A 25,702-nucleotide genomic window follows, 5' to 3' on the forward strand; every position below is an offset into this window, starting at 1 on the left:
CATTGAAATTATGATTTCTTTTTTGTTCCAGAAAAACCATCGGGTACACCGATAACCAGTACTGTAGCTAGCACTAGTTCAACGACTTCGACAAGCAGGCCTCCCATAATCATTCCCGTGACAAGGAACGTCAGGCCATACATTCCCGTGATGGTCACCGACAACTTATTCTTCAGCTCTTCGACGACGACCACGACAACGACGACTACGACGACCCAGCTGGCGTCGTCACCTTCGTCGTCTCCATCGTCTCATCTGTCGCCCGTCGACGACCGACACCGTGAGGAACAACACGTCACTACAGTTCCGCCGCAACCAATGTCGAATGTCAATGCCAGCCAGCCGGGAGTGATGGTGACCAGAGCTTACAAGGACATTTTCGCCGGTGGGATGTCGTGGACGTCCACGTCAGGTACGGGAAAAAAATCTCGGTTATTACTATCAAACTCGGTTGTAATGACATCTCCATGGCCCCCAAATCCTGTAGCAGGCCCCCTAGGTCAGACTTTTAACGGGCCCTTTTTGTAGTTAATTTATAGCGTGAAAAAGCAAAAAAAATGATAACCGTCCTAAAGCCCTGTCAGCCCCCATTATGCGGGGGCCATGGACATCTTGGCTATAGTTTGCCTAGATTTTTTTTGCCTTTCCCTACTATTTTCCTATAAAAATGCCCTTCTTTGTCAGTGAAGATCATTTCAATTCCTAATCTTCACTAGAATCGAGGATGTAGGTAATTTACATATTTATAAATTGTGCTTTATTGAATATGGCTATTTATCTCGCGTAATTGTCATGTTCAATTCTCCCCCAGTGGAATAATTTCAGCAAACTTGCTGCACTATATTTCTCGCCAAGAGTTGGTTATAAGCAATATTAGGCGATTTCGCAGACAATTGGCAATATGGTTGGCGAGAATCTGATATCACGCATTAATTTTTGTCGCATTTTTTTTTCTTGGTATAATATGGCCACAAAAATCAAATTAAAACCTCATAAACAGTATTTCATTGAATTTGATTATATTTTTCGTAAAAAAAAAAAAAGTCTTGAAAACTTCAACCTTGGTTATGTTAAAGCCAGGGAACTAAATTAGCCGATTCACACCGGCTGAAGTCCGAAATTCTGTAGAAATTCGAACATTGGCCGAAAATTTTTTTGAAGAACTTTGTAATATTGATATCGGTTCTCTATAAAATATCGATATTCCGATTCCTTTGATCGTTAGGGTTGACATAGCAGACTATAATTTTAACGCTGACCATGAGAGTATAATTTTATCACAAAAAAAAAACCAACTTTGCGATGACCCTGAATCATGCCTTTTCTTTAGCCAGGGATCTCGAACCACTTCACGAACAAGCCGGGCCAACTGGGCAATTTGGTGGTTCGCCGTGACAGTTATAACGAGAAAATTATGTGGAATCTTTGTTATATATAACAGAGCTTGACTATATTTTTATACTCAAAGATATCATTTGAGAGAATATTTCAAAACCTTGCAAAAACGTCGCCATTCGTGTAATGCCGGTATTCAAATCGACCATCACCTCGTTATAACGGATAATGAGTTCCATCGTGGAAAAGCGGTGTAGATGTCACAATATTACACCAATACCGACTCGAAAATCGATAAGCCTCACTTAAATGTCTCAGTATCGCACGACACGCGATCTCTTCGTTATTAAAAGACTTTTCGCTTGCAAGAAATATCAAAAGGAGAGAAAAAAAAAAAATTAAATGGCGGTCGGCCACCCTCGTAGCTGCTCCATTAGGCATCGCCATCATCTCCCGTCCTTTCTTATGGCCTCTGAAAAGAGTATTTATCTACGAAACGGTTTGGGGGTAATTAAAACTGGATGAGAGAAGAAGAAGAGGGGGACCCCCTTCTCCACCTCAGTTTCTTGTATGAGGCAATTAAATGGAACTTTGTTATCTTTATGACATTCTGTCCACCGTTAGATTGGAATTAATGAACGTCATCGACTCCATTTCCCTCTCTCTTCACCGATACTTATAATAATTACTTCGATATAGCGCGAAACTTGGTCTCTATACAAAGGTTTTTTTTTTTTTTTCCAAATATATATCCATCTTTTCTGAATGTCTTCGCCTAGCACACATATCATACTGATGGCGTGCGGAAGCCACGGACAATTAGGATTGATCCATCCCGCTTCTCAACCATGCTGGCACACGCTCTATTATTATTATTATTATCATTATATTTGTGTGTGAAGGTACCTTCATTAAAAGCGGATACGCTTTTCCGAGATATTATGAGTCAGATCTTTTTTATTATTATGCTTTCTTTCCCAACTCTGACTGAATATGAAGTGTCTGACGCACTTATTAGACGCCAACGTCATAAACCTCAGTAAGGGACGTGGTCTTCAAAGTAGAAATGTTTTTTCTCTAATATTAAATTACTCGGTTGCGTTTGAGGTAACCGAAGAAAAGTGCGACGTTCTAATTGGTGCTCGTTATAATTATTATATCGTTTTATTTCTCCTCCTCTTCCATCCGGGATCCGTGGATTCTGAAGAAATTCATTTGAGGTTAAAGCTACAGGTGGAGGAACCATCTATAATTTATACTTGTGGAGCCTCTGAAACGGATATATACAGGGTGATCATAAAATAACTTTGCTGATATACGAGCACTTAATGAGCGCAAAAAGCAACGAATTTGGATGAAATTCAAGTTCAGAGTATGCGCCCGAGGATGTGGGAAAAATGAAACCCTTTCGGTAACGGCCACAATGAAAAAAGTTCCGAAAAATTCGATGGCAAAATCAACTTTTATGCATTGCGAAATGATCAGCGTATCAAAAAAAACATAAATGGCGCTAGAATGGTACCTGTAGCTCAATAAATGCGGGCACCCGATGCAGACAACGACAAATCTGACCAGGGCTTTGTTGCGCTAGGCTAGAAGCTCGGTCTGGGAATTTCCTCGAATCAGCGGATGTCCCTCATCGAGCGTCTAGCGTATTACCAACCTCTTGGTAACCAAGGGGTTGGTATGCCCACATTTATGGTGCTACAGGTAGCCTTCCCACGTCATTTACGTTTTCTTGATACGCTGATTATTTTGCAATGCACAAAAGTCGGTGTCGCTATTCGAATTTTTCGAACTTTTCTTCGTTGTGACCGTAACCGCAAGAGCTAGGGTTTCATTTTTTTGGTTTTTTACATCCTCGAGCGCATACTCTGCAACGCCTATACCTCAAATTACATCAAAATTCGTTGATTTTGACTACCATTAGGGGCTCGTATATGGGCAAAGCTATTTTGTGGCCACTGTTACATATGTATCGTTTTGTGATAACGTATTGGCAACAACGGACAAGCGTGAGCTGTTTGCTCTTTGATTTGATTCTGTTTCTCGTGGACATTAAAGTCGGTCACATTTCTTTACGGCTGTTGCGTTTAATGTAGTTTCGGGATAAAGCGTATTATGCTATCTTTTGTGAATTCTAGTTCTCTTTCAGTCTGACCCGTCAAGAGGCATTTAAACCACCCAGTAATTGCCGATCAAATGAAACTTGCTCGAGTGGATTTATTAAGACCCACAAAAAAATATTAGGCTGTATTCAACAAAGCTATCCATTAGTAAGCCAGGATGGTATTCAAATGCAGCATTCAACTGCTTAAGGAAAAGGCAGACACCATCCATCAATATTGACTTGATTCACGACAAGAGCAAGCACATTGGGCAACATGTGAAAACCCTCATTCGGCTTGATTTCGCTTGATGCGATTTTGCCGACTTCTTGTCGTTGCAGATGCTTTCGAACGGATATGGTATTATTTTCTGCATTACTCATCTTATGGGCCCCGATCTGACACCATGTGACAATCAATCTTACTCTGTGACTTTTAATAAGAGCTATAAAGAGACGTGATGCATGACAATTCTCGTCCTGATTCACACTTCTGAAAAGCATGGTGGGTCACTTAGTCATGATGGCTTTATACAGCTTGCTTACCTTGTTATTGTAGCGGACCAAACTAAATCCTTGTAGTTGCCTTTTCTTTTAAAGAATAGGGTTTTCCCCGTCTTCCTTAGTGAACACAAGCACATTTTTTAGCTTCTTTTGGAGAATCTTCAGTTTCTTAAATATTGATCTTTAGCCTGTTAATACTTCTTTAGCCCCTTAATTCTTCTTTAGCCTCTTAATTCTTCTTCAGTTTACAAGCTTCTTCTTTTCCTTCTTTAAGATAATTTTACTTTTTGTAGATAGTTCTTTTACTTTTTAATTCTTCTTTAACCTCTTAAAGATGATTCTTTTGCTTCTTGAAGATGATTCTTTTGCTCCTTGAAGGAAGATGATTCTTTTGCTTCTTGAAGGAAGATGATTCTTTTGCTTCTTGAATCTTTTTCAGCCAGATTCCTCTTCAGCATCTATTCTTTTCCAGTTTCGGAAAAATTCTTCAGTTTCTGAAAAATACCTTAGTTTCTGAAAAATACTTCAGTTTCTGAAAAATTCTTCTTCAGTTTTTCAGATTATTCTCCTGATTTTTAATTTTACTGCTGCTACTAAATTTTTGCTTGGTTTCCTAACTCTTCCTTTGTATCTTAATTCCTCCTTTGTTTAATTAATTCTTCTTTAGTTTCTCCCAAATTCTCATGCATATTATTACATATACTATATCTAGTATAAAAAATAGAAGAACATAATCCACTGTTTCTCAGAAAACCGCCCCCCCCCTTAATAGAGGTTTATTATATGAATGTATAAGGAGGGGGGGGGGGGTTCTCTAGATCGGAGCAAAATTGCTTAAAGAAAGGCTTTACTATATGCTCAATCATTTAACACCTAAAAAGTTGATAATGACAACACATTAGTGGAGTGGTCAAATATTCATTCGAAGATAACTTTTCAATTTCCCAAAAATAATTCTCAAAAAACTCCACCATTCCTGATAATACCAATTTTTCCCATTTTCATGGTTGAAAAGTTCATTTAAAATTACTGGAAGAATATTTCGTATTTCGAGAGGGAAAAAGGAAAATAAAATATTTTCCAGGCAGGAAAAACTTCAAGATGATTTATGACTGACCAGGGATATCTTGTGAAATATTTCTCTCGCTGTTCCTCTCCCTCTCATGGTGTGTAGGTGTTCTGTTCTTCATCTCATTCTTCAATTTTTTTTTTCTGGTTTTTTTTTCTACATTTCCAAGAATTTTCGGAACTTGAAAATATAAGAATCCTTTTATGTTTCTGTCACGTTTTTCTTCTCTTCGGAAATGGATACATATTTCTTAATATTGTTCTCTTTCTTCTGGCATAATGAGATTTTTCTCCCTAAGATTGTTTCACATTCATTTCCAATGGACGATGAATAACCTAAAGATAAGATGATGTATAAAATTTTTCGATTTCTTTTGTATCATCCGAGTGTAATTTCTGATTTTTTTTTTATTTGTTCCAATTTTTTATTTATGATAATTTTATTTCAGCAGAACCGTCTACGGTCCATTTATCTCGATGGAGTCCTGGAAACAGTCAAGAAGACGAAGAACCTCAAGTTGGCGTCTGGTGCAGTCCTATCATGTCCAGGGGTCTCTATTGGAATTGGACGAGGGGTGGACACATTGCAGTTCATAGGTGTCCTAACGGCGGAATTGGTAAGATAATATACAGAATATTTATATTGATATTTTTCATTACATCGAGGACACCAGAATATTTACACCAGGGCTGGGCAAATCCCAGGAGGTCCAGGTCCCTATAGCGATTGAAAAATTGGTATTAACACCTAAAATCTTCTTTGTATAATTGCTAAATTGCAGGCTGAGAGTAGCACCAAATGCTTGGAATCTGTAGAAACATGAAAGATGGACACTATGCTCTGATCTATGATAATCTATTTTTTTTGGCGACTAGATTTTTTTGTGATTTGTCCAGCCCTGGTTTATACACAGAGCTTGTACATAAGCGGATACAATCTATTTGAATGGGTAGAGGAGTCACCGATAATGCCCATAGTGAACGAGGGGGGGGGGGGAGGAGGAGGTTCCACCTCCTCACTACCACCTATGCCGATAATACAAATAATAATAGTGACGAGATGGGAGTGATCGCTCTCATCACCCAACCCGATATTCACCTATGACCGGGGTTCTCAAAGTGTGTGTCGTGGCTCGTGGGGGGCGGTGTGATGAGTGTCTGTTCCGTGCTTTAGAAATTTTTTTGTCAGGCTACTCTGGGGAGTGGCAGGTAAAAGTTGACCAAGGCAAAGAAGCCGTAGATGAAAAATGTATGGGGACCACTTGCTCGCCCATGGGTTGCTTGTTTCCTGGACTGTCGGGGAAAATTATATAAATTAGAAAATGGTGGGAAAATGTAAAAGTCGAACTCGAGGGGCCCGAATGCAAATTCTTGCACGGGGCACAGGAGTGGCTGGTTACGGTATTGCATATGGTCATTTGTTCAATCACGCAGTCACGAAATCTCACATTGGTCTCTTGGCCCCTCACGCGGCCACTCAATTGACCACTTATACTCACTCACTTGGTCACTCATACGGTCACTGAGCCAACTATATGATCACTCATCCAATCACTTGGTTGCTCATCCAATCAGTTATTCATACGTTCAGGGCAGGCAAAAGGAGGCGAAATTTCCGGATCCCGGCAAAAGTCAGAGAAATATACAAATATTTGCCAAAAGGAAAAAAAAAAAAAATCATAAAGGGAAAAAAATAAAACGCGAAAAACATTTCGAAATTCAAGATTCTGTAAATCACATTTTCTTCTTCACGGGGGTTGTGGCCGGATAATTTATTCCTGCTTCTGTCAAGAAAAGTCAGGAAAATGCTTAAACAGATTTCTGTGAGAACCCCGGTACACCAAAAAAATTGTAAAAATACCGAAAAAGAACGAAATTCGTGCCCCACGTGTCCTCAAGATTTTTTTACCCTAATATTATTTACGAGAAATTCTTAAAGCTAATGCCGAGATCAGAAACCGCATTATATACTGAAACACTCGAAACCAGTTTTTGTTTTATTTTTTTTCCAAGATGAGACTGAAACAAGTTATGTCCTCTCCTTCAAGGTTTTCTTAGCTACTCTCTACTACTTCTTTTCTTCATCAAAAAATACATTTTCTTATTATAACCCTTTCTTGAGAGCCGGTGCCACCACGTAATTTATTGGATACAGAATAGGCACGACTGCTGATACGCACGAATTCTTCACGATGTATGTATTATTATCGTTATTCAGTTTTCTGTGGTATTTGTACCTATTTCTTTTCCCCCACCGTGGTTTAGTGCGTGAACTAACAGTAATGAAATTTCAGCGTCTGATTAGTGAGATTAAGAAAAATAGAAGAAAAAAAGAATGGACAGCGAAAAATGTTCTCGTCAATTAGTGGATCGTGCCGCTTCTAACATGAATCCGTGATATTCCGTTCCGAAACGAGCGAGGAAAATAGTCTGATTTTGGTGTCAGTACGAACAAGCTGAAGGTACGAAGTGTACGTACATTGGGTAGAAAAAATATGTATAATACGTGAACGTGTGTGAAATTAATAGAATTTTTTTTTTTTTTGGTCCTTGATTAATTGTGTGGCTTAAAAAAATGGAAATTATACCGAGTGAAACATTCACGAGGCGCTTGAAATCTCATACGTGCAACAGGGGTCATAAATAGCATGAATGTCTTGTGGTACACGAATACGCGTGATGATTATTGTGAGGTGGTGTCTTAAAAATTTTAGTCAGTTTTTTTTCTGTGCGATCGCGACTAGTACGAATCGGAGTCAATGTTGCGCGCAATCACTAAAAGATGCTTAATTAATCACTGACTATTGGCTCGCATTGTTCACGGTGCGTCAAAACTTAAAATATAATTAAAAAGGAATACATAAAAGATGACAAAACATCGCAGTTTGCACGAATGCGATTAGATTGAGATAGGATTTATTTTTTAGTGGGAAAAAATTTAGTTCCAAAAGTCACCGATAGAGGATGATGGGACGAAATATTCGAAACAGATTTATGCAAATCAGGTCGTCAGTAAGTTCGATGGATGCACGTGAATTCTTTCATTCGATGCCGACAACCTGATTTGCATGATTATCTTCATACAATGCATGTCAGTCATTTATTGTCGACTTCTTTTGGAACTGGTTTTCCTTATTGAAGAAATCGTATCTCCGTCTACTCTCGTTTGTACATTAATTTTTACATTTTTAACTTTTGACGCTTTCTATCTACCAATTCGAAATCAAAACTCAGTGAGTTCAGTACTTGTAGTAATTTTACCGCAAGGTATGGGGCCGACAGCCTCCAGCCCGGAGGGAAAAGATGATTATTGTCTCTTTTTCGCACTATAATTACACTATAGTAGAAACCGTGGAAAATCTGACTTAGAGGTTCGCCAAAGATCTTAGCTTAGAACCCCTGCTACAGAATCTGAGGCCACGGACAGCACACAGATACACTTTAAAAAATAGCATCATTCTTCTGTTCTATTTGGTTCGGGAACACTTTCACAATGTGTCTCCCTATGCCCATCGGAAAGGCGTACATTGCACTTCCAGTGACTGCATTTATCCTTCAGACATACAAATAATGTGCGAGGACTCTTTCCTTTTCGTATTCCCAGAAATAATCTAGCGTTGTTGAATCTTAGGAGTGAAATGGACAAACCACCAAAGCAAGAAAATATCATAATTCTGAAAAAGTTTACAGGATTCTTTCTGCTGGAATGAGATGTTACCCACCAACTAAACTCTCTTGCTCCTCTAAGATGCCGAAATTCAACAATTGCCTACATTCACAGTTACTGCACACCTCATCCTACTAAGAGAAACAGGAACTAACAATCAATTTTTACATGCAAAACGTACACACCGTACCACAACTTTTTGCTTCATTTGAGGTCTTTCGTGTAGAAACTCGCAGATTTTCAAGCAATCCGCACGTCACTGTCCAACGGTCCATGGCATAATAAACGCCTACGTACCACTTCTAAACGGATGCAGGCATACCAAGCATTGTGACAGGATAGTCGATTCAAATTGGTACATACAACACTCGCCACGGTGTAGTTTTTCGATCCTTTTTTGAAACTTCTCGTTAGTTCGAATGCCTAGTTTATTCTTAGAACTGCTAAGACGAGGTACATATTTAGCGTTAAAACCTAAGCTTAAGTTGTCGTTTCTCTGTTTTGTGTCTTCAACCATAAACGTCTTTGTTCTGGCTCACAGATGTTCAACCACTTGTTACCATCACTAACTATAAAGACACGACACAGAGAAAACAAGACCCTCTATCTCTATTTCTCGTGTAACATTGATCCGCTTTATGTCTTTTCTTTTCTCATGTCTAATGAATGCTCAGAGAACAAGGCAAGAAACAGCAGCGGCGCATCATTTCCCACGTGCTATAATATAACAACGTCTTGCTTCACCAATTCTTACTTTCGTTTCATTGTGTCCTGTATGTATTGTATGTGTGTGTGTGTGTATATCACCTTGTTGAGGTTATTACAATCGCTCTCTGATACTTCTTTATATTATTACATAGACACACACAAACACACAACATGTTCTAATGAAGAGTCGGAAAAAGAAACAGTGAAAGTGGTATTTTTTGTTTCCTTAGCGGGCATTCCACTGAAGAAGAAAATGACAGGTAGAATATTGAGGAAAAGAACAAAAATTAAGGTAGAAGAGGTAATAAGATGGAGCTGAGAGAGAGAGAGAGAGACAGAGTGAAAGATGCCATAGGCCCGGGCCCCGCCCAGCATCCGGTCCCAGGTTATTGCTGTATTTCCAGGCCTATACTACTGGATTCATTTATTTTTTGCTTTTGTATTTGTCCCTCTTACCTGGTTTTTCTTTTAAGTTGCAAATGATCTTTAAAAAACAACGGAATGTAAGAGCCATTTTTTTTTTTTTCTATTGTGGAATCACCCGAGCTGAAATCGTAATGATGATTACCTTCAGGAAACAAAGCCATAAAGAATTGACGGAATGGCTTCAAACAACTACCTTTTTTATATTTGCTTTGATTTTTGTTTTTTCGACTGACCAATTTGCAAGTTAGGGTGAAGTAGCGTATATGTGTAACAAAGGGACAGAGAAGTGAATGCTCATCATATATGTCTGTCTTTTTTTGGTCTTTGCATCACTGACGGTCTGTGTCGATGATTTCCCTTCTTTTTGCCGATGACTGTCCTGTATCCTTGGTTTTTAGTTGGAGGAAAGAATAGAGAAAAATAAAATAAGTTCGTGACGTTGGATCATTGCCGAGTATTGATGTATGTGTGTGATACATTTCCGTGCTGTATTGCGAAATTTTTTCGGGTATTTGTTCTTGTTAGAGACAATGTTAGGTCAGTGGATGTACCTACGCACGCTATTCAGAATGAGTTTTTCCAATTTGGAGGATGTTTGTTTTTAATTTTTCTCCGGTTCATTGACATGTCACAAGAGGACACGATGACCCGAGGCTGTTTCTCTTTTTTGTTGTTGGTAGAGTTGTCGAATATTCGATTCGTGTATATCATTTCCACAGTTGCTCATGTGAAATTTATATCTTTAAAAACATATTCTTATGTAAATACAGCTACAGTATCTTTAAAAAATGCACGTTTTTGTAATTTTACACATACGTGATGTCTACCGATAATTTTTTCCCGAAAACAAGTGAAGTTTTGAAACTACATCGGAAAAAATGCATAGCGTATATGGGTAATACTATGTTTTTGTGTTGTGCCGTTACGAATTTGTGGACCCTAAGCCAAAACAGTTTTTAAGGCCTATGATTTCATAAGTCCACATAATTTCGAGTAACCGAATTCCGCATCCAAAACGTATACATAATTACAGTATTTTCATAGATGCCAAAAAAAATACCTTAAAGAAAGCAATAACTTTAGAATTATTGAATAAATAATTTTAGAATTATTAAAAAAACAATTTTAGAATTATTAAAAAAACAATTTTAGAATTATTGAAAAAATAATTTTAGAATTATTGAAAAAAATGTTTTATAACTGATGAAAATATGCAATTAATGAAAAAATAGTTACGGAATTACTGAGAGAAATAATAGCAGAACTAGTGATAGAAATAATAGCAGAACTAGTGATAGAAATAATAGCAGAACTAGTGATAGAAATAATAGCAGAACTAGTGATAGAAATAATTGCAGAACTAGTGATAGAAATAATAGCAGAACTAGTGATAGAAATAATTGCAGAGCTAGTGATAGAAATAATTGCAGAACTAGTGATAGAAATAATAGAGCTTGAATTGAAAATAATTTCATAATTGTCAAGAGTATTTTCAGAATTGTTAAAAGTAATAAGTGCCATTAGAAAAAATTAAGAATTTTCGGAAGAAACACTCTCATAATTAATGAAAATTTAAATTAATAAATTAAAGAAAATTATTTCAAAATAAATAAAAATAAAAATTTAATGAAAGAAATATAAATTCAGAGTGTGTAAAAGTATTCAATAATTTAGGGAACCATGTTTAATAACTGCGAATGTCCCGGCAGCCTACAGACTTCGTAGAAACTCTAATTTGGCCTGCAAAGTCTGAAAATTTGAAGACCCCTGCCTTAAACACTGCGTTTATGCAAAAACACGAAGCTTCAAGAACAGCTCTCCAATAATTCCAGTCGAAACTGTTGTCAAGAATATCTGCTCCATTGAAAATCGTAATCCTTAAAGTATCTTGGTCTACGGAATTTCCAATAAAACATAATTCAACGTTTCAAAGTCAAGTAAGCCCTCTTGCAGCCTACTTTTTCGAAGCCCACCGTTTTTATCTTCCTGTATTTTTATCATTTTTTTTTTGTGTTATATTGCAATTCCTTTCTCTTTAGCTGGAAAAAAAATAATCATTCCGGGTGTCCGACACGATTACCTAAGAAAACCCCCTCTGGCGTTTCAGCTGGGAGAAGGGTACTCAATTCCCAAAGCTGCGGGAGCTGCCTTTGCCGCAACCGCGGGAATCTACGGGAGAATAGATGAAGTTCTGTTTGGATATTGAGGGGTGGAAAAAGACGAATATATTTTAATACGACTCCTGGAGGAGGAGGGGGGGGGTGGAGAAACGCATAAAAATCATCGAATTCCCCGCATTTTTATTATTATTCCCCCGCTCTTATCAAAGCACCCTCTTTGTTGTAGGGAGAGAGGAAAGAGAAAGAAAACTTTTCACATGTTAATCAGTGCCAGAAGGTAAAAACAGGGAGCTCGGATTCCCTACTGAGAATGTATTCATGGGCCTCGCTCACAAGGATTCGTCATTTTGAAAGATTCACCGTCTGAATCACCGATTTTTCAAATATCGCTGTTATTGTTTGTGTATTGTTTGACGTGATAAATACTTTTTTTTGTTGTTGTTGCTGGTGGAGTGGAAATATTACTTCAAAGAGTCAAAGTTTACGCTTACTTTATGAAGTGATTCTTACACTTACCACATGACCGCCATGATGTGTTGGTGGTTGAGAGGATTTGAAAACTATTTGATAAGTATTAGATATTTTTTATTGAATATTTAATGTATGTGCTTATCAATCAATAAGTCGTTATTGCATTGAAGTGGCACTTGATCAAGGCTCTACTTATCCGGTTCGAGTGGGGTCACTTTTAATGATTACCAAATAATGAAGCCTAAAATTCACACATCTTGCGTGTGAAAAATGTTTTGATGGTTGTCAAACATTGGCTGCTGCTGTTCAATGAATTTACTTGGTGTGTGTTTGATTACCATTTCCCCGTCGGTTTACGGAAATTTCGCCTGCGACATTCCGCCCCAGCCATTTGGCCTACCTTTACCGTATGAGTGATCAATTGAAGAGATGATTGACTAAGTGAGTGGGTGGCGACAGTAGGAGTGAGTGGCAGGTGTGGTCGTATGAGTGACCAAGGGAATGGGATCACTCATACGGCCACTAACTTGATCACCAATGCGGTCACTTATGTGGTCAGGCACTTGGCCACTTATACAGTAACTGATACGGTAACTCACTCTCATATAGTCACTAACTTAACGACCATACAGTCACCCACACTTACTGATACAGTCACTCACACTGTCACTAACTCAATCATACAGTCACTCACCCACTTATATGGTCCCTCATGTGGTCACCCGCTCAATCGCTTGGTCATTCACACAGTCAGTCTCTTACTTGCTTGCTCACTCGATCTCTCATATATTCCAGGCAAGCGAAATGTCGGAGAGGCGAAATTTCCGGATCCCTTTCAAGAAGAAATCGCTAAACACCCCGGAAAATGTCATACTTATCTTCTCTTTTTTTTATTTTGTAAAATAGGTTTTCCCCGATTTTCAACAGGTGCAAAGCTAGGTCTGGCGGTAGCTATGAAAATGCGTTCCGTTAAGAAAGCAGATTTGAAAAATTATCCGTGATTGTCATTGTTAAAATGGAAAGATTTTAAGAAAGCGAGATATTTCGTCAACGTCTGTGCTAGGGTTAAGTGCGTATGGTGTTTTCTCTGCGGTGTCGGAAATGTTCTCGGTAGGATATGAGTCAGAGTTTCTTGGTGTCTGGTTCATTACAGAAAAGTCCACAGAATGTTTTTTGAACCAGGCAATAAGTGACCGACAGACCAGTCACGACCCAGACTCTGTCCCTCCCGGGATATAAACCTTTTACCCTTGCGGGTTGGGTCGCGGGCAATAAGTGACCAGCACCAGTAGGTTGAGTATTTTTATTTTTCCAGTTGGCACACTTTATGTGCCGCAGGTTGCTCAAGTGCTCTAAAACTGTGCCGTGGGTCACTCAAATGATCTGATGCCACAGGTCCCTCAAGTGATTTGGAAATGTGCCGTTGTGGCCGCTTGAGTGAACCGGAACAGTGCAGTGGGTAACTTGAGCGATGCGGAACTGCACCGCAGGCCACGCAAGTGCTCTGGAACTGTGTCACAGGTCACTTAATATGTAGCTGGTCATTCAAGCCATCTAATGACGTGCCGCTTACTTCATTCTTACAAAATTAAGTTTGAGTTCATGGATCACTTCAGATGACTCCGAGGGCCACTTTTGGCACGCGGGCCATAGGATGAGCATTTATGTTTTAGATAGAACAGGAACTAAAAATTCTCTAACCTTTTCAATCTTTAAAGCTTTGATATCCAGAGCCAAAAATCCACAGATTCCTTTTCTGGATACTATCCAAATTCGGCATAAATCTGGGTAAAATTTTGACGTGCTGTTCGTATTAAGGGTCATCACTCACTTCCGTATAAAAATTCATAGAAATTTCGAATTCAGATAATGTCCACTAAAGTCATTTAGAAAGCAAATTTGTCAACGAAAAGTTACACTGGAAAGTCCTAAAATTAACATCTTTTTCCCCTCGATTCTTTCAGATTTTTTTTTTTTGCCAAGCAGAACATTTGCTATGGGGATTCTAGTTTCCCAAAAGCAGAAGGAAGGGATGCCCTTATACGAAACCCAGATCACGTATAGTCCTATTTAACATGGCCCGGCGTTTGACTGTGAAACGTCTCCATTCCTACTCATTTACGTAACTGCAATTCGACCCTGAACAAACGTTTCTCAATCGTACGCATAGGCTGCACAGGATGACTTCACGCATCAGAATATATTTAAAAAAAGAGCCCAAGCAAAAAAGAACACAAACACACAAAAAAATAAAAAGAACCGCAGCCCCCGCAGGTTTTAATCAGAACTTTATATATCTTCCCGTCTCCTCTCGTTAACTCTATTTTCCCAAAATAAATAAAGTGAAAAATTTAGCGTAAACTTTATTCAATTAAACGCTACTAAAAAAAAAAAGGAAGAATAAGACGAATATATAAACTTCACGGTGAAAATAAAATGAAAAAATATATTCCGGCATAGCTTCTCGCCTAAACGCAAGCCTAAGATAATGTAATGATGTCACGCTGCATTTGTGGTAAGTCCCGGGACCGGGTAAACATTGCATTTGCAAATAGAACAGCATTTTCCTACTCTTTCATTATTTATTTTCATTTATTTTTTCCTCAGCTGCGATGTCGGCAGCGGCGACATAACTAACTTGACTCGAACCCGAAAATTCAATTATGCAAATTCTGTCCGGGCCTTTTATACGCTTTTTTATTCGGTTTTGGGGAAAAGATTTGACAAGTCATGGCGGAAAAGGCCCGCAGGAACATTGGGAAGGGCCCTTTTCTTTAACAGAAAAATCGTCTCTAAGAACGGAACTATTTTTATTTTTATCTCGTAAATGAATGAAATTTCAGGGTTTGATTCACATATAAAGGACTCTATTTGTCATTTGCACTATAAATAGGATGCATAAAAGAAGTAGGCTACTGTAAGAGTTCCTTTAATGCAGAGATTTTTGAACTGTTTGGCATTTTGTACCCTTGGAAATAAGATTAGCATTTGAAAAAGCTTGCCCGATCTGAAAAACATTGATGACAGTCTAAAGTGCCACGACAAAACGGTTTGGATTATTGTCCAAATTAATACTTTTAGCATAATTTTATTCTCAAAAGAACCTCTCGGCACACCACTTGAAAATCACTTTTGTTGTACATTATTTGCTCTCCAAAAAATTTGCTCTTACAGCTCTCACATAACTTTACGAGTCCTCTAAGAAAAGACATTGTACATAAATATTATCGAGATTTATATTTCAAATATGACGCATCATATGTAGAGAAAATATGTGGAAATTGTTATGAATATTTTTTTTACATTCATATAACAATTTTGGGAAAATGGAATTCTTACATTGATCAATAAATTTGGATAAATAAATTCCATGATTTTGGATAAATTTATTGATTTTAGATAAATCAATTCCATAATTTTGTATGAATCGATTTCATTATTTTTTATGAATCAGTCCCATAATTTTATATGGATTGAACCCATAATTTTTTGATCCATGAATTCGCAATTTAGGATATATTACCAAAATTTTGGATGAATTTAATAAATAAAATAAATCCCAAATATTTGCAATAAATCAATTCCACGATTTTGGATGGAATCAGTTCAATTTCAGATACAACAATATTCTACAACTTTGGATGCATCATTTCTATAATTTTGGAAAACCCATTTTTTATCTCTCAGTTTATCTTTTCTACAATTGTGGATCAGATCCACAATTTCAGATCCACTGACTTAATAATTTAGACACATCGAATCCACCCTTTTAAGTAAATCAATTCCACAACTTTTTTCCTGAATTCCCATGCGGAGATTCAAAAAGTTTATGAAACAGTTTAATCTACTTCTACTGAAAAAAATTGAGAGACGATAAAATTTTTTAACACCCCCCCCCCCATGAACATTATTCCCCCTTCTTCCACCCACTGAAAACAAAAATCACCCCAACCACATCGAAAATTTTAATAACATCAACTGAGTAGTTGATTCTCCTCATAAACTACATCGGTCGGAATAATTAACTGTCAGACAATCGCTAAAGAGACTCATTTACTTAGAAATTCACAGGAAAATTGCCAAGAACACTGATAAAAAAAAAAAAAAACAATTTCTTTTATCAGTTAATTTTTTTACAAATTTTATTTTTTCTTGGCATCGTATAACGCAAACCTGACACACCAGGCAGGCCATTTTAGCCTTTCTGATAACGAAATACTCTATACATAAAAAAATTCCTCAGAGGTCTAAAAAGAAAAATCCATTTCCATGGACAAACTTCTCAGGCGAGTTTTAGTTATGGGACTCCATTGTGTCGGAAAAACTTTAAAAAAATACGGTAAAAGAAAAATATTAAGAAAATGTGAAACGCTTCTGGAGAGGGTTATAGAGGCAGGTAGAGAAAAGAAAGAATCAATTTGTGCTGCAATTATATATGATTAGATCATACTTAGAAGTTACCATCAATTTCACAATTTCGGAAAAATTAATTTCGCACTATTCGATAAATCCATATCACATTGTTGGAAACATCAAGATCATAATTTTGAAATTTCACAATTTTGGAAAAATTATTTCACAATTTTGGAGAAATAAATTTTACAACTTTGGATAAATTAACATTTTGGATAAATTTATTACAAAAATTTGGAAAAATTAATTCAACATTTTCAATAAACTGATTGCAAAATTTTGGAAAAATTAATTCCACATTTTCAAAATAAATGTTCAAAAATTTTGCAATCAGTTTAGATTGCAAAATTTTGAAAAAAATTATTTCACAACTTTGGATAAATTAACTTCACAATTTTGGATAAATTAACTTCACAATTTTGGATAAATTAATTTCACGAATATGGAAAAATTAATTTCACATTTTGAATAAATTAATTTCACATTTTGAATAAATTAATTTCACATTTTGAATAAATTAATTTCACATTTCGAATAAATTAATTTCACATTTCAAATAAATTAATTTCACGAATTTGGAAAAATTAATTTCACGAATTTGGAAAAATTAATTTCACATTTTGAATAAATTGATTTCAAAATTTTGGATAAATCAGAAACTTTAATACATATCTGCGAACATAATCCCCCTTCTTCCAGTTGCTATAAAAACAAAAATCGCCAACCACATCGAAAACCTTAATGGTAACAACATCGGAGTAGTTGATTCTCTCATAAACTACATGCGTCGAAATAATTAACTGTCAGACAATCACTAAAAAGACTCATTTAGTTTGAAATGCACAGCAAAATTACCAAAAAGACTAGTGAAAGAAAAAAAAAAAATTTTTTTTCCCCCTTTTGGCATCGTATACACACATACCTGACACTCACCAGAAAGGCTATTTTAGCCTTTCTAATAACGTAACACATATAAAAAAAAATTCTAGAGAGGAAACCACAGGAAAAATTCATTCCCTTGGACAACTTCTCAGGCGAGTTTTTCTTATGGGAACCCATTGTCTCGATCGAAAAAAAAACGTTAAAGAAAAACCGAGTAAAAGAAGTAAGAAAATGCGAAACTGTTCTGGAAATAGGTGGATGATTAGAAGGTGGAAGAGGATAATAGAGGCCTATGGTGGATAGAGAAGAGAAAGGACCAATGTATTTGCTCATCTTTTTAGTATGATTAGATCAACGGGGGATCTCTCTTTTCTTGGCTTGGTCCCAGTATGTACGTATGTACTTTTTTTTAGTTCTGGTAGGAGAAAATACAGTATATATATATATATATATCCATCTCCTACCAACCTACCAGCTCCCGGTGGTACATCTATTTCGAAACGCAATTCTCTTTTACTAATAGGCGTTTCGATTTCTGTTAATGGCAAAGGTTTTAACACGCTCGCTCGTTATCCTGTTATCTAGTCGATAAAGTAGTGTGTGCTGTGCGTCCGGGAAAATAGGTACATATACTGGGAGATGGTGGAATTTGTGCTGAGAGAGAGAGAGAGAGAGATATGCATGGATGTACGCCATATTGGTTACGGGGGTAAAAATGGAAATCAATGCGGTAAAGCACTAAAACACTGTGGTATGTGGTCGGGTGTAGAAGTTTCGGTTTGGCGGTGGTGGTGGTGGTAATACCCACTCTTTCCTCTCTGTCGTTGTATGGGAATTTGTGTCTTCACGTGAAAGGCTTGTCCACGTCCGTCTCGCCCTTCTCGTATCCTCCAGCTTTTTAGTCCTGGAGGCTTGCTGAAGTTTTGTGATGTCTGAAAAGGTATGCGACATGATCGGGGGGGGGGGATAAGAGCGGCTTTTACCCTTCTTCAAACTGTTCCATCCCCCCCCCCCAGTTTTCACTTTTCTTGTTTTAGAATGAAGTGTCATCACTGATTTTCCATAACTCTCTCTCTGCTCGGGATATTTTACGTGCAGTAGCGGTGGTGATGATGATATTTAGTCGGTGGAAATTCAGTTTGGTGGTTAGAGGTTATTGGATTAGAAAAGAGTATTAGAGGGGTCCTTGGCTGTAATTACTTGCACGTGTTCTCCACCGATTTTAGATAGATATCCCCCTTAGGCCGTCCTTTTAGCGGCTCTAATATCTTCTGAGAGGTGGTTGGAAACTGTGGCTTAATTCAGTTTGGCGTCCTCTGTTCTTGGTTTTATCCTCTATCAGTCCTCTTATCTCATTTCCAAGTGCTCACGGGTAGTAAACCAATATTTTGAATATTTCTGTGGCGATCCCGCGTATTCCCGGATGAATTAAGTTGAATGTTTGATTGCTTGCGGATGAAGTTCGTTGTGAGAGAGAAATCGCGTTTATATTTGATATATTATTTATTATTACTAATATAGTGAAATCTGCCGTAACGGAATTCCCAGTTAGGGGACTCCTTTTGTCAATGGACACTGTTTTGAATTATGTCGATGTCCCCTCTCCCACAACTTATTTTACTGTCCATTAAAGGACAAAATTTTTGGTCCCATGGATGCTCGTTATCGAGAAACTAGAATTACAAAAAAGTTGTTCTCAGGAAGGTTATTTTCAAGTCCTTTTAAAGTTGTTAATTTTAACACAAAAAGTAGTTAAAATTTTTGTCGATTGAGGGCGCTACCAAAGGACAAATTATGCAGATATGCGATTAGTAAATGATTTCCGAATTTTCCTGTCTTGCGTAAGATTTTAATTGCGATGTTGCTGTTGGTGAAGTTGTATTATCTCAGCTACGAATCGCCGGCTGGAGCTTTACAAGTACAAATACAAACACAAAGGTCACAATTGCTCAACCAGGTGGCTGAAAAAAAAAAGATGCCCATAAAAACATGGATGCCAAAAAACAACCAAAATGCAGCGTATATCATCAGAAGAAAAAAATTAATCAATTATATATACACTGCAAAAAGAAAAAAAATCGTCGTTTTTTCTTCTAAGCAAGAATAGGTTCTTATCTTCTTGATTTATCCCACTATTGTTATTTTAGTTATTTTTAAACGGGTGAATTGTGTTTAGAATTCACGGCCCTTGAAGGTAATCCATTCCAGTTGTTAATAACCCTATTAACGGAAAACTCCCTGCAACACCACAACCTGGAATTGTCCGTTACCAATCCATACTGGTATCCCCTTGTCAAGGCAGTGACGGTGTATTAATTATGAATGTTTCAGATACAAAACACAGAAGCGATGGGAGAAAGGATCAGGTCCAATTACTCTTTGCCGGACAGGTGTGCAGCGCTTTCGTGAGAATATCTCTTACTAAAAACTCATCTTAGTTTCAAGTTTTATGAATTTTGTGAACCAGACGAATGTGTGGGACTACCTGGTCTTTTTTTGGTCGAAAACGTCTCGAGTACGTCTACCTCGGTTGTAACGACAGAATTTCTCGAAGTCTTTGTCGTTACAACCGAGTTGCACCGTATTATATGCGAACGTAATTTTCACTGATATGTATCATGATTTTTATTTTTCCAGGTCGAGCAAAATGGCGTTGCGATCTTCTCACCATACAGTGGACGCCCGATGCTCCAGATTTAAGTGACTGCACATCTTTGTGGGTCGACAATATCAAATACCGGGTGAGTGGATTTCATTTTAATGAACACTTCATCTATATAAATTTTAATTTTTTTGGAATCGGTTGTCAAATCAGCTGCGTACGCAGAAACGACTTCTTTGGGGGGGGGGGAGCACAAAAGTTTTGGCAGAGGCACAAGAACTCTTCCAGAATAATCTTGAGTTACTCATTTTCATAAAAGACATTTAAATCAACAGAAATTGATGAAAATGCCATGTAAAGTTGCGTTTTTCTTCGAAATTTTAATTTTTTCCCAAAATATCTAAAAATATTTCAAATTTTTGATGGTCTGCGAAAGGGGGCATGAACCTCGTACAACCTTACCCTGCGTATGGTTCCGTTCCAAATTTGCAAAGCAAAAATTTTCAATAGTTTTTGAAATGTTTCTACAGTGTTTTCCCTGTAGTAAACACGATGAAATGCTCGAAAAGCTGAGCAAGAATTATTAGTGATACACATACACAACAGCCATCATCTCTCGTGTACGTATTTCCAAAGGGTAATCCCGTTTTATCCGAGACATTATCTCCGGACGCCGGAGCCCCGGCCGACAGCTGTTGCAATTACTCCGGTTTCAACGACCTAATGGTTAACAGTAATAATAATTTACTGGCCCTGAATGGCGTGAGCCTTCTCTTTCCTCTCTGTCAACAGTGTATGTATGTAGGTATAGGGGAAGAGGAGGTTAGACATTAGTGGTACTCCATTTTCGTTCTCACCTCCTACTACTACACCTTCACCGAGAGAGGATGTTGTTACAGAACGTAATACTAGTTTAGTTCTAACGGGTTCGTATATAAGGACGGCACTTCGTCCTCCTTTCTATACATTGTAAGGATTGCTCTAATGCCACTGATAAGCTGTAATGGGGTGGGGGGGGCTGCGCACTGGCTGGCTTTACCCCGTGCTTTCCGTCCGCAATTACGGACGAAGGCTCGTCCACGTCGCGATTACAAGTGAGCGACCCGGACATCTCGATCAGCGGCTGTTGAGAAGAGTAAAAGGGGGGTTTTATTAGTGAGAGGTGATTGTTATTAAACTCCGTGTGACACCCGTTTTATGATGTTCATTGTCACCCTACTGGGCTCGTAAGCCATTGTTAGAACATGCTGTGCAATTTGCCTTTTCTCCTCACACAACACCACACATGCATACACTCTGTCTGAGAGGCTCGTTGTATAGTTTCCATCAACGTTGTCGCAGCCGTGCACTAATCATATAATGAGGATATCATACTCTACTTCATGTCCCACCTCCTTTAAGGCCAGATAATTGAATCAATCTAAAGATTTTTGGAGTACTTTAAATATCAGGTCTGATATTCATGATATCAAGATAAAATATTAACTGATATGTTTACAATAAGGCCGTCTTAACCCATTTAACTGGCATAGCAGTATCCCTAAACTCCCTGTAAAATGCCATATTCCTTTTTTTACGAAGCAGGCTTTCTTCTAATTTTCAGCTGGTGCAAAGTAAAGACAATAAGAAAATCTTTTTTCATTGAGAAATCAACTTCACAAAATATCTGGGCTTGTCATTGCTTAAGGCGTTAATAAAGGGCCTTAAATGTGATGAGATATCTTGTCAACGTTGTGGAAGGGTTAAGAATGGGCTCATTTTGGAACGATCATTAGGCTCCTTATTTAAAAAAAACGTTTAAGATGTTGAATTGGGTGTCGTGCTGGTTGGTGCTTCATGGCGCAGAGGTATCGACACCCGTTTGCTCAAGAGTCCGCAATACTATTAACTTTTTGTGGCGAATGTTCCCATTGGGGAAGATCAATTTTATTAATTGTGAATGAATTTTCTGTCGTCCATGAAAGCACTGTTTTTTTTTTTTTTCAATTCAAAGTGTGGCATTTTAAATTTAATTTAGAAAACAATTTCACTCACATTCAAAAACTTATGTCATAAATTTAGTTTTTCAAAATCACCGATTTTTGACAAAGAGTAAAATTTAATTTCTGTATTTATTTCTAATGTCGTTTTTATACATCTGCGCGGATCCAGAGCCCCTCGCAAGAGTCAAAAATGAGGAAAAAATTTCTCCGTTCCGTAAAATACGGAACGATTCAATGAAACAAATTGTGTCGGCATCGACTTCACTCACAGCTGATGATATCAGCCTCCACTCAATTCGAAGCTGAATTTTTCTGCCGCAGCTCCATTTGGAGCTGAATTTTTCTGCCTCGACTTTATTCGCAGCTAATAGTGTCTGCTTCAACCTCATTCTCATCTGAAGGTGTCTGCCTCTGCTCCATTCACTGCTGAAGATGACGTTCTCCGCTTCATTTGTAGATGGAGATATCGCCTCGGCTTCATTTGCCGCTGAGAGTGTCGTGCGTGGATCCGGGGAGGAGGGAATGATGGGGCAATCACCCCTCTCAAGTGCCAAAGTGAGAGAAAAATTTATCTGTCCCGTAAAATACGGGTTGAGTCAACGAACCTAAACAATAAATCGCCCCTCTCAATACATCACCCTAGATCCGCACCTGTTTCTATGGATATTTTAAATTTCAAATCCAGAAGTGAGTAACGAATACAAAAGTCACAGCAGCAAACTTTCCAACCAGTTGGCCGGGGAAAAAAAGCCATAAAAATATGGGTTTTTTTTTAATATTCATCACCCAAAACTAAGAGAAAAAAATAGCAAAACTTCCATTTTTTAAACTTTCAACCAACTTTTGAAACTAACTTTCATGGACAAACTAAATCATATGGGAGTTTCCCTCCCTCCCCTCCAACGTTTCGGTTTATATATCTTAACTGTAAGAAGAAAGTCAATCCGGATCTTAATACGACCTTAATACGGATCTTAATACGACCTGTAAAAAGAGTTGAGACGGTTAGGTAAACTTAACATTATTTAAGACAATAGTTTTGAGGTTTAATTTACATTCACCAGCCATCTCGGTGAGCCTCCTAATTTTCTCCGGCCTTTTAATTTTTTTTTTACATTTTTATCAGATCTTTTGGACCGTTTCTAGACACGTAACTGAAAAATATACTTCCCGGGTGTTTTAAAGATTCAAATTTTCTTGTTAAAAAGCAATCTAATCTCTTTATTTATCCATATAATGGGTTTTTAACCGTCTCCTATTACCGATGGTTAGGCTCTTCACGTGTTTCATGGGCGTCTAAATATTTTTTTAACGATTCTTTCCATGAAAAAGAAATAAAGATACTGAAGAAGAAATAAGCAGAACCAAGAAAACATCCATGAGGAATAGCCGTATTACGCCCGTCATATGGAGAAAAAGGTAGTTAGAAAACTGAATGAGTATGACCATCTTTCATGGGCGTTACTGACTTCTCCTCATCTTTTTCCTCTTAATGTGGGGGGGGGGGGTGTTTCTTCATTTCTTACTTCTTTCTTATTTACTTCTGTTATTGCGGTAATATGACAGAGAGAAATAGGCACATTTCCATGGAAAAAAAAAAAAGGTAAAAATCTGTGGGCCCTTATTTCCTCGTCTCCAAAAGATCTCGTCATTTTTCTATTTTTTTTTTCTTTCTTTTCATCTTATTTCTGTCAAGGATGTATTCTGATGCTTTTTTTTTCTTAGAAGAGAAAGTTTCTCTTCATCTCAGTTAATATATTGAAGGGAACCTTCTCATCTCTTTGCACAGTCAGCGAAAAAAAAACCAGCCATCTTCCTCCTACATAGCAGATTTTTGTCTTTTTATACTTTTATATGAAGATTCCAATATAAACCTAGGCAAATATTCATAGACTGCTCGGGATGAATGGTAACACGTGTTTGGGCATTTCCTTCTTTGACGTTGAACATATTACGAAATCTTCAGGGAAATGTTCTTCTACCTCTTTAAATGGGAAAATGCCTTTCTTGAGCGAAATATTCCAGAATATATTTTAGGTTGAAACCCATATCGTGCGGATCGAAAACGTGTCCTAGTGTTGTAGATTTCATTGGAGAAAATATTTGTTTTATCCCTATACATATATAATAGCTATGGAATTTTATGAAATGTAATCTTAACTAAACCATGACCCACCGAGCACAGAAATACCCTGGGAATCCCAACAACTCTGAGACAGTTGATATCAGTTATTATTAGGTTGAGGCCGTCCCTGGATGGCATAGTAACGAGGCCTACATTACAAACCCTACATTGATATGAGTACGGGAGAAATTTAGCTTTCCTTGATTGGTCGCAATGAGTGACGAAGAGAAGCAATACGTTACATTCGGCGGAGTTCATTGATGAAGGTAGAATGAATGACTATTCCTTATTTTACTTTTATGTATATCTTATTTCAAATTTAACCATCATTTCACTTGGTAATTCATCCCAAGAAAGTTCCTGCAACCAAACCAGAAAAAAAAAAAGAACGATAAGCAGAAGAAAAAAAATCGCTAATTTTAATTTCGTTTCAAATTTTGCCAAGAACATCGCCAATGGTGACAAATCACGACCAATCGCGACAATCTAAATTTCCTCTTTACTCGAATGAATGTAAAGTTAATTAAAATATTTCTACCCGGATGAGAGTCCATCCGTTAAAATTGGCTTATTTTATTTGAGTTTTATCTATGAATACATATTTTTTAATTTCTAAAATTGATAATCATGCACTAAAATATATCACATTTTTTTAATATTTCATAGATATCACGAGGAGATCCAGTGACCACATTAGCGGCGGAACTTGCCGTTATAACTAAAACTAAGACCTTGATGCCTGGGGACATCGTACACACGGCTGATATCCTGCACAGGTTGGTTGCCGAGATGGCCGAACGAGTGAGGGACATCGAAGACCCGTTGCATAGGCAGAGACTTTTACTGGCGCTCATGGAGGTCAGTATTTCTTTGATTCTGTTTAACCCTCAAAGCGAAGAATTACAACGGTATGCGTTGCAGTCTATAAGAAGTGAGAGTGTATGATATGAGTGTCCGTGCTGCCACCTATCTTTCAAAATGAGAGTGAGTGGATGTAAAGTGGCATTTGAAAGTAGAAATTCATCGACTAGTTAATCATTAACGCTTTAGGATTAACTAATCAAACTCCACATGAATGTTTAAACGAGAGGTGTATAATTTTTTGGTTTACTGAGCCACAATGGAATATGTAAAAACAGTTTTGGGCCGCACTTTAAGTGCAAAGTGTAAGTTTTTGGGGGGTTCCGCGGGGGGGTTGGTGCATGTCTGGTGTAGCAGTAGTAGGTAGGGGCTCGGGGATCCATGATGTTCTTAAGTCAACCACCTCGTTGGGCAATTTTCCTGTTGTGGCG

The 25,702-nt window shown here is 37.6% G+C and overlaps 1 protein-coding gene across 8 annotated transcripts in view; it reads left to right on the plus strand.

Moving 5' to 3' along the window:
• Positions 1 to 25,702, plus strand: part of LOC149078477 (latrophilin Cirl-like) — a 309,115-nt gene that overhangs the window by 231,964 nt on the left and 51,449 nt on the right. For 7 of the 8 annotated variants that reach the window (XM_089240590.1, XM_089240594.1, XM_089240595.1 and 4 more), the window contains 4 exons: positions 32 to 412; positions 5,464 to 5,631; positions 20,339 to 20,442; positions 25,077 to 25,268. In XM_089240590.1, the coding sequence (XP_089096716.1) occupies positions 32 to 412; positions 5,464 to 5,631; positions 20,339 to 20,442; positions 25,077 to 25,268 (845 nt within the window). The remainder of the gene's footprint in view (positions 1 to 31; positions 413 to 5,463; positions 5,632 to 20,338; positions 20,443 to 25,076; positions 25,269 to 25,702) is intronic. The other variant, XM_089240593.1, reaches the window with a different exon arrangement.

Source organism: Pholcus phalangioides, unplaced genomic scaffold (genome assembly GCF_987345545.1).
Source record: "Pholcus phalangioides strain wild (caught in Gottingen) unplaced genomic scaffold, Ppha-v1.0 ptg000013l_1, whole genome shotgun sequence".
NCBI lineage: Eukaryota > Metazoa > Arthropoda > Arachnida > Araneae > Pholcidae > Pholcus > Pholcus phalangioides.